Source organism: Molossus molossus, unplaced genomic scaffold, assembly GCF_014108415.1.
Source record: "Molossus molossus isolate mMolMol1 unplaced genomic scaffold, mMolMol1.p scaffold_m16_p_11, whole genome shotgun sequence".
NCBI lineage: Eukaryota > Metazoa > Chordata > Mammalia > Chiroptera > Molossidae > Molossus > Molossus molossus.
In genome coordinates this window covers 27,707,563-27,725,332 of record NW_023425346.1, presented here as the reverse complement: position 1 = coordinate 27,725,332, position 17,770 = coordinate 27,707,563, and the positions used below count along the sequence as shown (strand labels likewise).

General features: G+C 38.5%; 1 protein-coding gene across 11 annotated transcripts in view; it reads left to right on the top strand.

Moving 5' to 3' along the window:
* GTDC1 (glycosyltransferase like domain containing 1) overlaps positions 1–17,770 on the top strand; it is a 355,459-nt gene that overhangs the window by 94,672 nt on the left and 243,017 nt on the right. For all 11 annotated transcript variants that reach the window (XM_036253415.1, XM_036253419.1, XM_036253413.1 and 8 more), the window contains 2 exons: positions 3,670–3,733; positions 6,661–6,863. In XM_036253415.1, coding sequence (XP_036109308.1) covers positions 6,685–6,863 — 179 coding nt within the window. In that variant the 5' untranslated portion in view covers positions 3,670–3,733; positions 6,661–6,684. The remainder of the gene's footprint in view (positions 1–3,669; positions 3,734–6,660; positions 6,864–17,770) is intronic.

The following is a 17,770-nucleotide window of genomic DNA, read 5'->3' as shown; positions in this document are numbered from 1 at the left end:
GAAGCAAGTGTGATGATAACTGTACAAAGCAGAAAGAGAAGTTCAGGAAAGGCTTCATAGAACTGATGCTTCACCAGCAGAAATTTTAAGAAAAGTTAATTAGGTGAACACAAAGAGAAGGCTAACGGAAAAGAGATACAGGTGGGAAGTCATAGAAATGGAACATAGCTGCGTGTGTGTGGATGCGTGGTATTGCTCCAGTGCCGTCTGCGGAAGTGAGGGAAGAGGCATTGAAGTGGGAGAAGGGGAAGTGAGGCTGTAGTGTTGAGAAAGGAAGGCAGGGGCCGGAAAGGGAAGGTCTCAACTGCATTGGTAGGGCCTTGGGTTTTATCTTTAGGTGATGGAGAGACATTGAAGATGTGTGATCAGATTTGTATTTTGGAAGATTATTTGTGATTGGCTTCTGGAGAATGGTGTGATGGGAACCAGAGTGTATGGTAGGATGGAGGTACCATGAAAAGGGAAATGCAATTAGGGTAGTTCAAATGAGTGATGAGATGATTTTCTGGTGTATAATTTTCTATCGATTCATACGTATACTGCCACATTTTAAGATGTCAGCAAGTTGATAATGTTTTTAGTATTTAGTAGAACTAATGTATTGCTACTCTTATAGTTTGAAGTTCTTCATGAGATTAATAGCAATGAAAAATTGAAAGAAGGTTAGTTTTATATTTGTTACTGGAATTAAACCAGTAAACTTCTTACAAAAATGTTCAGAGTTACAATTGTGCTATATAACATGGAATGTAACTTTAAAAAAAATGGTAAGGTAATAAATTGTAATATATACACACCTAGTTATTTGTGGAAATTATGCTTATTTGAAACAAGCGAATGATGTCATAGTTCAGGCATATCAAATTATTTGTTGAATTTACCTTTGTTACTGACAGTCATAACCAAGACTTTGTATTAATTCAAAGTCATAGATTTAGTGACTGATAGTTTTGAGCAGAAAGTTAAATTCCAAATTGAGAAAGAATCAAAATATTTGTTAGGGAAAATTAAATAGCCATATATACATATCAGATTGTACTTTTGAAAAGAACATGTATAAAAAGATCATTGCAAATCATATACTTGGAAAAGTACATTATAAAATACTAAATTGTCTCACAAAGAATATGACTTATAAGTCTTCTTATCAAATCTTACTAAATCCTCAGTTTTTAGTTACTACAACAGTAAACATAAGTCAGTTGAAGAAATTAGAACATCCATAGAATTGTGGGGGGAATAAAATATTAGAGGGCTACATCTTTTTTATTATGAACTCAAGACTTTTTTTAATGTTGCTATTCAAGTACATATAGTAGTATACAAATTATTGTAAATGTTAGGCTGTATGACCTATAATCAATTAATGGAATAATGCCTAGTTTCCATGATGCATTTTCTTCAATTGAAACTGGTGCTCAGGAATCTGATTCATTCCTTACTATTAGCCAAACCTTCTCTAATTCTGTAGCTAGAAGGTCATCAGTGCCTATAGTTTTAGGATTGCAATGTTATCACTCTGTCTTTGATGCCAGATTATATTTCAGTCTTCAGAGGTTACATTGAGGTTTTAGGAGTTAGGATGGATTTGCTCTGCCTGTTTTTTAAGTTTTTAAAAAATAAGTTTTTCATAGGATTTGTTTATCTTATGTCTTTTTTCTCCCATATGATTGATAATCAATCTAGTGTAATACTTTGAGGAAACTTTTTCTTTTTTAGCAAAATGTATTTTTACTACATATTCACTCTTCATAAGTTCTTTGAGGGGAATCAATGGTGACATGTTTCAAAGCAGAAATCTTTTTATACTTATTTTTTACTATTTAATGAGATTTCAGGTGTATTTTAACAACTGGGGTTTCCCTGATGAATCATTAAAGTAAGTGAGTGGGCTGGAAGGTAGCACTAACTTTCCTCAGTACTGCCCTATTTTATTCTGCTGGGTTATTAGTTGCTTTTTAAATAGAACCTGGGTGTGTTGGAGTTGGTGGGTGGAGGTGCAGAAGGGAAGGGGTCAGTAAGAAAATACCAAGCAAACCTCTGATGACCTATTGGGAAATCCTACTGAAATTTTACTTTCCCCAACTTAAAGCATTTAATGTTTAAGCTCACTGTTTTTTGCTCTGCCAAGCTTACTTTTCCAAATATTGCTTTAGGCAAACAGAAAATATATTTATAGCAATCGATAGAAGTGTCAGGTATCAAGCCATGTGTGCATTAACCTGTGGAATCAATTTCTCATGTGTGTGGGATTAAAACTGTTAAAACCATCATTACTGAAACTGTACCTTCCTACAACTAATAGCAGTAAGGTGTCTGTGGAATATATTAATACAACAATTCCTCCGATTTAAAATTTTTACTTGGTACTTGGTTGGAAAATTATTTAAATATTATAGGTAACTGAATTGACATCATATCTAGGGCTAGCTGGATGTTTCTAATGTGATTTAGGATTAGTTTTAAAAAGTTACACATGATATATTTATACTTAGCATATCTTTTTCAATAAATCAACGACATATTGTAATTTTCCTTTATCTGTACTGTTGAAAAAAATACTCAACTACCACAGCAGTTGTAACTGCTAGAGGAGGTAGACAAAAATGTAGTTCACCTTGAAAATGATCATGGCTCAGGGAATAAAGAAATTGGGTCAAGCTGAAAATAAATGCAGGTACAGTGACAAAAAGTTTTAATAAAAATTTAAAAATATTCACAGCACTGGTTTCAGGCTGCTTTTGTTCTCAGTGGTCTCATCAGTGCATTATTAGTGTTTTACGGAGCTGACCCTAATGGCACTTATTCATTTTGGTCAACAGGTTTATATGAAATACTATTGTGATTTTTCACTTTCCATCCTCTTTTAATTATAAATACAATTTTTTTGGAAGGGTAGATAATTGTTAGGTCATTTTGACATCTGGTGATCATAAATGGAATTTGAAGTTGTTTAAAATTTCTGTGTCGGAATCACTTTGACTCCTTTTATATTGCCATATAATGTGTAGCATTTAACCATGTTATCATTAAATCATAGTATTGATAATGAATTAAACTTCCATAAAACTTTAATAGTACAGTAAATTCTCATTTATTGGTATCACTGTGGAATAAAATATGTTGAAGAAATGAGTTTTTCTTTTAGACTGAAGTTTACTTGTTTAAGCAGAGAAATTTAAAAGTTGATACAATTTATATGAAACATTTTATATGCTCTTTTAGGGAGCAGAATGGATTGGCCATTTCCTCTTTTCTTAGTGTCGTAAAGTATCGTCACTGTACTGTCGTGCAGAAAGGACTTGGGCTTTCTGACTGGTGTTTGTTCTCCAGTGAACGAAGGTTCTTTTAGCTATTTCTTTCTTTTAAAATGCCACAGCCCTGGTTCTGAGAGACTCACGCAGTTTAAATGTTCATGTAAAGGTTTAATATCTGCGATCATATGTGCCCTTTTATCTTTTAGCAAAATAGCAAAAATCCTTTTGAACAAAGTGTTTTTTAACCTCACATTTATTTGTTTCAAGCAGTGTTTTCTAAAACAAAACTAAGCATTGCTAAGTATTTGAACTGTTCTTTAATGTGCAGTGATGACATTTGGTTTGAATCTTATATTTAAAAATCAGCTTCCCCTCTTTTGCTTGTACCTAATTGGTATCATCTTTCTTCCAGGTTGTGCTTTAAGAAGACCATAGGGAAGAACATATTTTCTTCTTGCCACAAAAGTGCAATAGAAGTAAGTGGGGGAACTGCCAGGGTATGTCTGTCTCCACAAAACAAGCAGAACAAATTTCCATGAATCAAAGCCACTAAGTATAGTTTTCAGAGATGGTAGGACATAGTTACTCTCCCTAGAAAAATACCCAAAATGCAGGCACACCCATTGGCCACTAGCAAAATGCTCAAGTAAACGCTAGTTCGAACCTGTATATTTCACTCTTCGTCCTGAGCTATTAAAGGGGTGGAAATCTTCTATAGCTATAATTTTTTTCCCCTTTTCTATTTTTCAACCTCCCACATGCTTGGTGTTCAGTTCTGCTTACTGATTGTCTTGAATCTGCAGTAGCACCTACACATGCTGCCTCCACAGTTTGCAGATAACTCATGACTCATAAGAAACATGTGTAACTACATGGCATAATAGGTGCTCTAGATTAATCATGGAAAAGGGCGGAGTCATGAAGAATCAGAAAGCCCCCCCCCCCACTAATATCAATGTTGCTTTCTTCGAGGTTATATGAGTGAAATATGCTTTAGAGTGGTTTATATCACATTCCATCACTTGAGAAAATATCTCAGGTCATTTTTACAAGAGTTTTTTAGAGCCCTTGTAAGAATACACAGTGCATATACACCTTAGTGTGGTTAGGTCAGAGGAAATAAAGCTAGTAGATATCTGTGATGTGATCTAGTGAGCAAATGAATGTTAAACTACTTTTATCCTGTCTTTCTTGAAACCTTTGATATAATTTTCAAAATTGCCTTGTATTGCTCTCTAGTGACTTTGTAGAAGCTTCCATCATTTGAGGGATTAATGGCTACCCTTTTGCTAAACTTGGAGAGTAATTCGAGTGGAAGTCTCTCTCCAGCTGGCCTGAAAAAGATCGAACGTCTGTGTGGCTCAGCCTCTGAGCGTCCTTCTTAGCCACAAAACCTGTGGGGCTTTTAAAGTCCTGTTGAAACGCGAGCTGCCGATGGGGAATGGGCAACGCCCGCTGTGGGTCAGGTGCGCCAGGTGCGCCAGGTGCGCCAGGTGCGCCAGGGTGTCTATCCAGCTTCCCGCCTGTCCTCAGAGGGTGGGAAGTTGTGACTGAGAATTACTGATTTTACAATGCTGGAGAATTTGAAGATATTCTTTCTTCTTAAGTAAGGTGATTTCACTCATAGTGGGGGGACAAAACACCTTATGACTGATCCTAAGACACTGTCCTTCAACTTTATCTTCACACCTCTGTGGTTAGTACTGTTGTCCCCATTTTTTGGAAGGTGAGACTGAGTCCTACAAAGTTAGGTAACTTGTCCGAGGTCATCCAGCTAGGAAGTGATAGAGCTGAGCTTCCAATATGTATCTCCCTGACCCAGGGTTTATATCTTTTCTGCCTGAGGAACACTGTTTCTTATTTTGCAGGTAATTGAAATATGTTTGTATATTTTCTCCAAAAAATGCTCATTGGGTGATTCAGAGATCAAGAAATAAGGTTTTATTAATTTCTGATGTTTCTCTGGGACTGTTTGCTTTGAATTACAGTTTAGGTGGACATTGCTTTGCCCAGGCAAGGTGACTGAGGTGTTTTTTTTTTTATTTTTTATCCTCACCAGAGGATATTTTTCCATTTTTTGTACAGATAGAGTAGGAGGGAGAGAGAGGAAGGGAGGAAGGGAGAGAGAGAGAAACATCGATGTGAAGGGACACATCGAGTGGCTGCCAACCGTACGACCAACCAGGGCCGGGGACAAACTGCAACCGAAGTACGCGCCATTAGCGGGAACCGAACCCGGGTCTCTCCGGACCGCAGGCCGACGCTCTAACCGCTGAGCCCAACTGGCCAGGGCGACTGCGGTGTTCTTAGTAAAGAGCATCATCGAGTTGTTGAGACTAATAATTTCGTGGAAAAACATATTAAGAAAAGCAGTGTGTCATTTCATACGTGGTGTTTACTTTAGTCACAAAGGAAAATTCGAACCTCTGGAATATTTCTTAAACAATGCAGTATTTATTTCCTTACTTCTAAGAGGAAATAGCATATAATTTGAGATGAATATAAAAGTTTTTATCTTCATACATATATTTTTATTTTACTAGCACATTAACAAAAGTCATATTATTCAAATGAAATAGTTCCTGATAGCCAGTTCTCTGTGATGAAAAATTCACCGTGTTTTTAATGATAACAGTATTTTATCCCTCTTAGTGGATTTGTTGTTTAGAGAAAGGTTGTAGAAGCCTTGCTGGTTCACAGACGAACCGCTTTACTCCACTTTTTGGGTCTTTCTTTGGGAGTGGAATATATACAACTGTGAGGAAGTGGTCAAGGTATGTCCAGTGTCTCCAGAAACTGTATCATAAGATTTATCATACCAGAGAACTGAGATTTGATAGAAATGTTCTTTCTTATAAATATGGATTCACTGGGGGCATTGCTAGCTGGTGAACCTAAAAATGGATTAACATGAGAATTACAGAGTCAGAGAATTTCTGAACTGGAACGGGCCCTGCAAATGAAGGGCCCTGGGAAGGGAAGACTGTCCAAGACTCCATACAATTCTAGGCCAAGCCAGTTTGGAGTTTGCTGAGTCAGATCAAAGCCATTTCAGCTGGGACGCGAGTGATCACAGCTGGAGGGGCGCTTATCCTTCCTGGGCAGGAGGGAAAACAGTCACGGTGGAAGTAATCTTAGCACATGAAGAAGACAGAAATCAGAAAAATAAAACATCCTTGATGTCCTCTTGCTAACATAAACAGTGCAAAAATATTTACTACGCAAATACAAACCTCAAGTTACATTCTTTTTTAAAAAGTGGGGCAAGCCTATTTAAAAAAAAAATAACGTATCTGTAAATTATTTGTATTTGCTCTCTGGGTGTAATATTTTAACTTTTCTTTAAAATTTTTATATACATATACATAAGTTTGAAAGACTGTATTTTTTGCTTATTATCTAGAATCTGTGACGGCTTGCAGGGCCAATGAGTATTCTCATCATTGAAGCATTCTATGGAGGGTCCCATAAGCAGCTGGTGGACCTGCTCCAAGAAGAGTTGGAAGACTGTGTCCTTTACACTCTTCCTGCAAAGAAGTGGCATTGGAGAGCACGGACGTCGGCTTTATACTTCTCTCAGAATATCCCCCACAGTGAGCGTTACAGGTAATTAGAGCACAGGCTCCATCTTCAGCCTGTTTTCAGTGTCCCTGTGGGTGCTGCTCTATTGGAGTCCGTGAGATTTTCTCCAACTGGACTTGGCCAGTATGACCACAGCACAGACAGCAGAGCCGCAGAGTTCTTTACGCTCTGAGGACACCTGGTCGTGAGGACACCTGGTCGATAGGAAAGTGTCCACATTTAGAACCCACATGCCTGTTCTCATTTGTCTTGTGATTTTATCACATGCACAAGTGTGGGTATGGATGACATCATTTTGGCCTGAGAGAGCTGTTCTTGGGCACATTGTCGTTTTTCTCTCTGTTTCATAACCTCCAATGCCTGTTTGAGTGAGTAGGCTGTTTTAGTTTAGTTTATTGTGTCTGCTCTATACTGGGAGCTAAGGTTTCAAAGATGGATCTGACCGAAGCCTGTGCCCTTATAAGCTGTAAAGACTATTAGGATAGAGATAGACATGTGCATGCAATGAGAGTATGAAGAATGGGGAAGTTGGTCTTTACGGTGACAAACTGGAGGTGGCTTTTTATAGTTGGCAATCTTTGCTTAATCTTGAAGGATGAGTGGATTTGGGGGACTCACTTATGAATTCTGATTTGTTATGAAGTGGGAACTAGGGGCATCCATTGGAAAGTCTTATGGGCACATTGAAAAGATGGATGACCGATACTGATTACTGTCTTAGGAGGAGCAAGTAGAGTGGAATCGCTTGGATCATTGACCTCTTCATTCTCTATTGGTACGTATTGCCACGTGTCTCTTGATTGTGAAATAGAGGGAGATGATCCTGTTGCGGTTCACACATCTGATGTTCTTGCCATTCTGGGCAGGACTGCATGGGTGTAGGTGGCAGCAGGGAGTGCCAGGCCGGTAATTAATGGAGTCAGAACAGACAGGTTGTTAGAGAAAGGGCACATTGCACACTGTGGCACCCACCTTGGGTTTAGTAGCTGTGCCCAGTTGCTGCTCCTAAGGTGGAGCAGTCACAGGGAGACAGTAGCTTGAAATTTAAATGTAGGTTGCTGGCCTGTCCGGTATGGCTCAGAGGTTGAGTGTTGACCCATGCACCAAGAGGTTGCCAGTTCGATTCTCAGGTTGTGGGCCAGATCCCCAGTGCGGGGCAAGTAGGAAGTGGCCAGTTGATGTTCTCTCTCATTTATGTTTCTATCTCTCCCTCTCCCTTCCTTTCTCTCTAAAACCAATAAAGAAAATATTCTAAAAATTAAAATAAAAATAAATGTAGGTTGCTGTTCTTAATAGTAATTTGGGGAACCCAGAGAATAACCTTTTGGTATATGAAAACCATGCATCATCTCTGAGCATTCGCGTTGTCAGATGGAACAGTAGTGAGCACTCTAGTCACATTGCTTGGGATTTTAAAGGTAAAATGCTCTATGGGAGCATATTGAGAATTTTGTATTTTTCTAATCTAAACTGTATTTTTCCTTACATAATGTAGTGTTTTGCATTCTGATACTACTAAGTGAATATTGTTGATTCAGTAATAGTGTGAGACATTTCAATGAATCATCAATACAAAAGTTTTAAAGGCAGTGATTAGACTACTGCTTTGTTAAAATCTGTTTATATTTACTTTCACGTATCACTTAAATGTTTTCACTGCATCAGTTGTGTTATATTACTGGAGGTCAGGTAATCTGGTTGACTTTATGGCACATTTCTATTTAACATTATCATTTGATGTAATAAATTTCTACAGTGACTTGAACATTGACATGAACCTGGCTATATCTGCTATTAGATTTCATTTTGATTATGTAGTTTTCCAGAATCATTCGATTGTATTACAAATATATGTATGTAGATGGCCTACAAACCAACACTTGCCATGGCTTCCCCACGGCCTTTTAGGCCGCAAGCATTTGGGGGTGCAGACTGCTCCTTGAAGCAGTCTTATTTGTGAAAGATTGTATGTGAAGTCTTGCTCGCTGATAGCCAGAACCTCCACATCCTAACAGTGGCATCTGTAATCTTTCAAGGTCCACCACGTAAGCCATGCAGTTAACTGCATTAATCTGACCAGACTTCACTAAAAGATATACCTACCCCGTTTAACTTACCATTATATTTGACTAATGATAATGTGTGCTCTTTACCAGTTAGCGCTTTTGAATACTTTTGGACAAATAGCAGTGGCTTGAAAACTTATACTAAGTTAAAAAATATGTTCACTCAATCCTACCTTGAAGTGTAAGAACAATCTTCTATTATACCAGATATATCTGATCTCTGTAGAAACTTAAAAATATGAAAAGTTTTTGCTTTCCGATTGCTTACTCTTTGTACATTTGGGAAAGGAAATCATCCAAATGCATAAAGGAAAAATGAGTCAGGCCAATATTGCCAACTGTGCAGAATCACCGTGCACAAGGACTGTGTCTGGTGAGAAAGGCCCCGAATGCAGGAACACATGTCATTTCCTAACTTCTGTATGTGTAGTCACCCTTGAAAGCTTGTTACCTGGGAAGTATTTTATTACTAAAAAGATAAATGCTTCAGCTTCATTCATCAGTTTGAGTCGATTTTATCTGGACAGCTAAAAGAGGGTACGTCACGATCCATGTTTTGGGTTGTATAATGTTATTGTAGATTACAAAAACTCCAGATGTTATTTTCCTCAAAAGTAATTATTACAATTTTGAGGTTACATTAAAGCTTTGCCTTCTGGAAATGTCACAAAAAGCAGAAAAATGTTTTTGAGGATATGCCTTAATTTTGTGTTCTGAAATGTGAGTCATTTTTCCCAGGATCAAGCCTTTCTATTTTATTAAAATATACCTAGCCCTGGCCGGTTTGGCTCAGCGGTTAGAGCGTCGGCCTGTGGTACAGAGAGACCCAGGTTCAGTTCCCGCTAAGGGCACGTACCTCGGTTGCAGTTTGTCCCCGGCCCTGGTTGGTCGTGCAGGTGGCAGCCACTCGATGTGTTCCTTTCACGTCGATGTTTCTCTCTCTCTCTCTCTGTTCCTCTCTCTCCCTCCCACTCTACCTGAACAAAAAATGGAAAAATGTCCTCGAGTGAGGATAAAAAATATATATATATATATATGTATATATGTGTATATATGTATATATACCTCGACTCGGCATCAAAGACATTTTGTTCATTTTTCTATTTGCAGTATCTCTATTGAGCTGAAAGAATCACTGTTACTTAAAACCATTTCTTCACTCTCAAGATGCCCACAGTTACGTTTTCATTCCCTCTAAGATGCCGTGGCAGACGCTGATCATTGACCACTTAACAGTCCTTTCTTGTTAACAGAATCAGCGTTTTCTTTGGGGTGGCTCAGCACTGGCCCCTGGGAGTGAAGCATGATTGCCTGCGTCGGTCTTGATGGTCCTCTTCTCTGCCAAATATCCCCAGCTCGCCTTGCAGCTAGGGCTAGTCAGTCATTGGTTTTGGCAAATTAGACTTCAGTGTATGAATTGTGGGTGTTCTACTCACAGAGCCATCTCTCCTTTCCTGCATTTGAATGTGGCTGTGATGCCTGCAACCGTGAGGCGCGCTTGAGGCAGGACGCCTGGGCTGCCCGAAATGCTGATGGAGGCTGGGGAGAGCCTGGAGAGACTTCCCTTTTGAGCACTCCAGCTGCCTAGTCACCTGAAAACCCTGCGCCCTCAAACATCTAGACATGTTTTGTAAAACGGAAAAGGTGTTCTTTTAAGTCCATAGCTGAGCAGAGTAAGAGCATCTGAAGAGGGATTGGGTAATGAGAGTGGTAAACTGGCTTTGAAGCTGTGGTTGCTTAATTTTCATAAAGGGAACCGGTTAACTAAGTTACGTTACATTCTTGAAATATTGTGCAGCTCTAACCTGGATTAGGAAGCTTTCAGTGTACCCTTATGGGGACTTCTCCAAGACATATTAAGTGATGACAGGAAGGGGCCGAACAGTGCCAGCTTTGGTACAAGGAAAGGCGGTTATAAGAATGGAACAATGCAAGAGTACCCTGGAAATGCATACAAATAGTTGTCTGAGGATCAGTGTAGCAGAAACTGTCAGCTCCCCCCGCCCCCTCTCCTTTTCCTGTGTCCTGCCAGCCTCCTCCTGCCGGGACCTGCATCGGGCAGTGCGCAGTTTGCCACAGGTGATTCTCGCCCCTCAGATGAAATCATTCTGAAGTGTGTGCAGGGGGAAATCATTAACGAAGATTCCTAAAAAAGTCTGTAAGTCAGGAAATGCAAAAGCATAATTCTAAATAACTCATGGGTCACAGAAGAAATCACAATGGATACCAAAAAATAGAACCGAATCATAATGAACATATTGTGTGTCACAAAATGGGTTGCATCGGAAGTGACAGTCACAGCCACATCATCTTTAATTACTCTGCTTTTGTTTTTTTAATTGTCATGTGCAGGGTCCTTCTTGAATTTAGGAGTAGTGCTGGAAAGGAAACTATAAGAAGAGTAAAAATTAGTGAAATTGAAAGCACGTATATAATTGAGATAAACAAACTCAAAGTAGTTATTTTGAAATAATAAAATAGATAAACCACAGGCAGAATTGTTTTTTTTAAAAATGCACAGTTAATTTTTAGAGTGAAAGAAACAATAGCTACAGATACGGCACAGATCAATAAAAAGGAGGAAATGCCCTTAATAGGTCTGTGTCAATACATTTGAAAACTTAGACAAAATGGATAATTTCTTAGAAAAGCATAACTTACAAAACCTCACTTAAAATGCAATAGAAGCCCTGGCTGGTTTGGCTCAGCGGTTAGAGCATCAGCCTGTGGGTTCGGTTCCCGCTAAGGGCACGTATCTCGGTTGCAGTTTATTCCCGGCCCTGGTTGGGTTGTGAGGGTGGCAGCCACTCGATGTGTACCTTTCACATCGATGTTTCTCTCTCTCTCTCTTCCTCCCACTCTATCCGAACAAAAAATGGGAAGGGTGTCCTCTGGTGAGGATTAATAAATAAATAAATAAAATGCAATAGAAAATCCGAATGGAACTAGATAGTCTTTATAAAGATTTTTCGCTAAAAATCTCCCACTGAGAGACAGGGCTGATTTACTGCTCCAGCTCTGTCTCTTTCCAAAATTGTGTTACATGAGATCAAGTGTCTAGCTTTTAGTTTTCTGTTTCTTGTAGCCATACAAGTCCCAATAGATGTTGATTATCATTGTGATACCTACCCCCCCATTGCCTGACTGTTTTTTTGATGTCTACGAAAAGGTAAAGAAAGCAAATAGTTGGATGGAAAATAAATGGAAAGAAAATTCAGTTGGGTCAATAATTCATAAAATGAAATTAAAGCTTAAAGTGGTATTTGATTGTTGATAGTTGTATTATTATTTGCCATTTTGTTAATGGTACCATGACTTTGACTGTTTTTTTTTCTTCTTAATTTTTTTTTCCTTTATTGATTTTAGAGAGAGAGGAAGGGAGAGGGAGAGAGAGATAGAAACATTGATGACAGAGAATATCCATTGGCCACCTTCTGTATGTCCCCCACTGGGGATTTGGCTCACAACTTGGGTATGTGTCCTGACTGGGAATCGAACTGGTGACTTCTTGGTGCCTGGGTCAATGCTCAACCACTGAGCCACACTGGCCTGGCATGAATTTGACTTTTCACTAAGAAGATTTTCTTTTAAGGAATGTATGATTTTTCCCCCCCTTAAATTAACTGTTCCCTGTAAAACAATGCAAATTTTGGGGGGGAAACAAAGATTTTCAGTTTATATGAATTACCTATATGTGTTTGTTGTTTGTATCTAGTCCTTGTGAAAAAAAGGTATGGCTAAATTGGTGCATTATAGGTAAAGAAGGAAGGGGGTGGTTTCTCAAACAATTCTTTGTAATCACTTTGCTTGGTAATTATATCTTGTTTTGAATTGTTACTCGTTAAAAACACAACCTTCTGAATAATATAACGCTTCAATAATAAAACATCCTGTTATTAAAAGACACCTTTTAAAATAATTTAATATATTTTAATCATGAAAACACCTTTTTATTAGTGTGCATTGTACTTGGGAGTATAAAAGTAAATGATGACTTGAGAAATCGTAGGGAAGTGAAGTGTTGTTGGCTTACCTGGAGCATATTACATCTCTGCAGTAATCAGAATAACATGTAGTGGGATTAAATAATAGTACCAACAGCTGACATATTGAACACTTACCATGTAGTAGACATTCTACAGTCCTGGAAGTTAGATATTCTTGTTCTGGTTCAGCTGGGAAGGGATCTGAGGCCTAGAGAGTCAAGGTACTTGTACTGGGTTACACAGCTAGTTAGTGGTTAATATGTGATTTGAACTCAGATCTGGCCACCGCAAGGGCCTTTTACTGTTCATTCTTTTTTTAGAAAAATTTTATATTGAATTTTAGTGGGGTGACATTGGTTAATAAAATTATACAGATATCAGGTGTACAATTCTATAATACATCATCTGTATATTGTATAGTATGTTCACCACCCCAAGTCAAGTTTCCTTTCATCACCATTTATCCCCCCTTTACCCTCTTCTGCTTCCTCCCACCCCCTTTTCCTCTGGTAATCACCATACTGCTGTCTGTCTAAGAATTTTGGTTTTTGTTTGTTTGTTTGTTTTGCTTAATCCCTTCTCCTTTTTCACCCAACCCCCCCAACCCCTTTTCCTCTAACAGCTGTCAGTCTGTTCTCTGTATCTGTGAGTCTGTTTCTATTTTGTTAGTTTATTTTGTTCATTAGATTCCACATATAAGTGAAATCATATGGTATTTGTCTTTCTCTGACTGGCATATTTCACTTACCATAATTCCCTCCAAGTCCATCCACACTGTCGCAAAAGATAAGATTTACTTCTTCTTCTTCTTTTTTTTTTTTTTTTATAGCTGAGAAGTATTCCATTGTATAAATGTACCACAGCTTTTTTATTCATTCATTTACTTATGGGCACTTGGGCTGCTTCCTGATCTTGGCTATTGTAAATAACACTGCAATGAACATAGGGGTGTATCCAGTCTTTCCAGTTGGTGTTTCCGGCTTCTTTGGATACATTCCCAGAAGTGGATCACTGGGTCAGATTTTTAATTTTTTGAGGTAATTCCATACTGCTTTCCACAATGGCTGTACCAGTCTTCATTCCCACCAGCAGTGCACAATGGCTCCCTTTTCTCCACGTCCTTGCCAACACTTGTTGTTTATTGATTTATTGATGATAGCTATTCTGACAGGTGTGAGACGATATCTCATTGTGGTTTTATTTTGCATTTCTCTGATGATTAGTGACATTGAGCATCTTTTCCTATGTCTGTTGACATCTGTATGTCCTCTTTGGAGAAGTGTCTACTCAGGTCCTTTGTCCATGTTTTAATTGGATTATTTGTTTCTGTTTTTATTTTTTTAAGTGTTTAGTTGCATAAGTTCTTTATAAATGTTGGATATCAGATGTATCATTGGTGAATATGTTCTCCCACTGAGTGGACTGTCTTTTCATTTTTTTGGATGGTTTTCTTTGCTCTGAAAAATCTTTTTAGTTTTGTGTAGTCCTCTATTTTTTCTTTTTTTTCCCTTGCCCAAGGAGACATAGAAAAAATATTGCTAAGAGAAATGTTTGAGAGCTTACTGCCTATGTTTTCTTCTAGGATTTTTATGGTTTCGAGTTTATTCTTCTGTATGACATAAGAAGGTGGTCTAATTTCATATTTTTGCATGTATCTGTCCAGCTTTTCCCAACACCATTTATTGAATAGATTATCTGTATACTCCATTGCATGTTCTTGCCTCCTTTGTCAAATATTAATTGACCATAAAGGTGTGGATTTATTTCTGGGCTCTATATTCTATTCCATTGATGTATATGTCTGTTTTTATGCCAGTAACATGCTGTTTTGATTATTCTGGACTTGAAGAATAGCTTGATATCATGTAGCATGCTTCCTCCAATTTTGTTCTTCTTTCTCAAGATTGCTATTGCTATTCGGGGTCATCTCTCTGTAGTTTCATATAAACTTTTGGAGTATTAGTCCTAGTTCTGTGAAATATGCCACTGGTATCTTGATAAGGATTGCATTGAATCTGTAGATTACTTTGGGTAGTATGGATATTTTAATGATGTTGATTCTTCCTATCCATGAACACAGTATATGCTTCCACTTATTTGTATCTTCTTCATTTTCTGCCTTCAGTATCTTGTAATTTTCTGAGTACAGGTGTTTTACATCCTTGGTTAACTTTCTTCCTAAGTTTTTTGTGTGCTTTGTTTTGTTTTGTATGCAATTGTAAATGGGATTATTTTCTTAGTTTCCCTTTCTGATAGTTCATTATTGGTATATAGAAAAGCAACTGCTATCTGGATATTTTTTTCTCTACTTCTGCTTTACTAAATTCATTTATCAGTTGTACTACTTTTTGGTGGAATCTTTAGAGTTCTCTTTATTTATTTATTTTTATTTTTTTATTTTTTATCCTCACCCGAGGATATTTTTCCATTTTTTGTACAGATAGAGTGGGAGGGAGAGAGAGGAAGAGAGAGAGAGTGAGAGAAACATCGACGTGAAGGGACACATCGAGTGGCTGCCACCTGCACGACCAACCAGGGCCGGGGACAAACTGCAACTGAGGTACGTGCCCTTAGCAGGAACTGAACCCGGGTCTCTCCGGACCGCAGGCCGATGCTCTAACCGCTGAGCCAAACCGGCCAGGGCTAGAGTTCTCTTTATACAGTATCATGTCATCTGCAAATAATGATAGGTTTGCTTCTTCCTTTCTAATTTGGATGCCTTTTATTTCTTTGTCTTGTCTAGTTGCTTGGCTGGGAGTTCTAGTACTATGTTGAATAAGTGGTGAAAGTTTACACCCCTGTTTTGCTCCTGATCTTGAGAGAAATGCTTTTAGTTTTTTCCCATTGAGTATGATGTTGGCTGTGGGTTGTTCATTCTTTTTAAGTTCATACATTGTTTGTTCTTTTTAAGTCCATGCTCATAACCACTATGCTATCTTATACCCTGCTGAAGCAGGGAGAACAAATTAAGTAAATGAGACCTAGGTACTCTTGATTAAAATATACTGCTAGATTTGTACTATTAGAAGTGGGCGGGGTGCTTTTCAGAGTCTTGAGAAGTATTATAGTTCTTTAATCTTTTGAAGGCTGAAATCTGGGAACCAGGAGCTTTTCTAGGTTTGTGAATCTGTAATTTTCTCATTTTCCCTCAGTTTTCAGCCACGGAAGTCACAAGTTATTTGAATTTCCTTCTTTTTGAAGTTTTTTCCTTAAAATCCAAATAAAATACTATATATGAAGTTTTAAACAAATCATTGGGTAGAGTCATGAATACACAAATAACATTCTCTGATTAGGATGCTCAATACCTGCCATTCCCAAATTATCCTCATGCTGGTATGCGGTGAAGTTCTCGTCTTGGTGTATGAAGTTTGCCAGAGGCAGCATTCCAGTTCTGCCCAGCTCACTTCTCATATGTCATTACCAGTTGTGTGCACTTCGCGGGGTTTGGATGATGTTCTGACACTGTATAAATTATATTGTCAGGAGGTGCAGTGTAGCATTGCACAGTCTCACCAACACGTGACGGCTCCATTTCTGAAGTTCGCCGAGAGTTTCCTCATGTCTGTTGCCCAGCCAGCCGGCTTCCCTATCCTGCGCTGCCTAATTGTGGACTCTTGTTTGCTTTGTTCCCTACCATGCTGCTCTCCTGTTTAGGCAGTGTACACAGCAGCTTCCCAGTATTTGTACAGGGCTTAGGGCTTTGTCCATCATGTTTCATCTCAGTGCAGTGTCCTCTGATTAACTGTATTGTTCAGTTTAGCCACGTAGACTTGATTTTGAAAATGTAGCTGACCACAACACTACAGAAATAGAATAACACTGCAGACCAATAACTAACCATTCACTCTGTCTCTGTGTCTCTGTCTGTCTCTCCTTCCTCTTTCTCCCTCTCATACACACGTATGAATGACCAACCTTCGTGTGGCCCTAACACCTTCTCCGCTGCAGAACTGGAGATCAGCCGTGTCACCATGCTTCCTATAGGCTGGCTTCCCAACTTGATCTTTTCCACTTTGTGTTTCTTTGTCAGTGTTCTGAAGAAGCTAACTATTCTAGTAGCAGGGGGAAAAACGTTTTCTTGTTATGAAGTTGATAGTTTATTTTCACAAGTTGCTAATTCAAAAGTGTTTGAATAGTTAGTATTAAACATGGTGTACCCACTGCTTCCAAGGAATTAAGTGTGGCAGTGCAACTTCAAGTGTGTGTTTTCAGTATCCCTTCTAGCATATTTAAAAGATAAAATGTCACATTTAAGATTCCCAAGTAATGGTTTATATGGATACAAGACATTATTTCTAACAGACTCAGTACCTTAAAGACCTCGAGGGTAAATCTCCCATATATTTACCTTTTGACATTTGCCAACTATATTTTGAAAGACAAACTGGATGTTTATTACACTTTCACAGAGGAGAGAAAATCATTATTTTTAATGAATGAAATGGAAAAGACATAAAACCCCCCAAACGCCCCCAAATGGACACAAAATGTATTATTCTATAAAAGAGCCCTGGTGGTGGAGGAAGGGCCTTCATGATTTTGCTTTTTGATGGAACACACTTAGTTTGGACATAACAATCAAAGCTGTGTGCCTGATCGGCCCTGGAGGCTTCTAGTCTAGTTGTCGCTGGGTGTTGGGCATCTCCGCCAGAAGTGTCTCCGTGGCCTGGAAGAAACCTGCAGGGAATGAAACGGGTTTTTATCGCACTTCCATTCTCAACATTTCCTTCTTGGTTTATTTGAGAAAAAAATGCTGCTTTTATTAAGGTCTTAGTCAATAAAAAGATGTTTACTTCTGGAGCTGTGTAGGTGTGCACTGGTGTTGGTGTCTGGCTGGCTGTCTTCAGGGCCTCGGAAGCTGTGGGCAGATGGACTG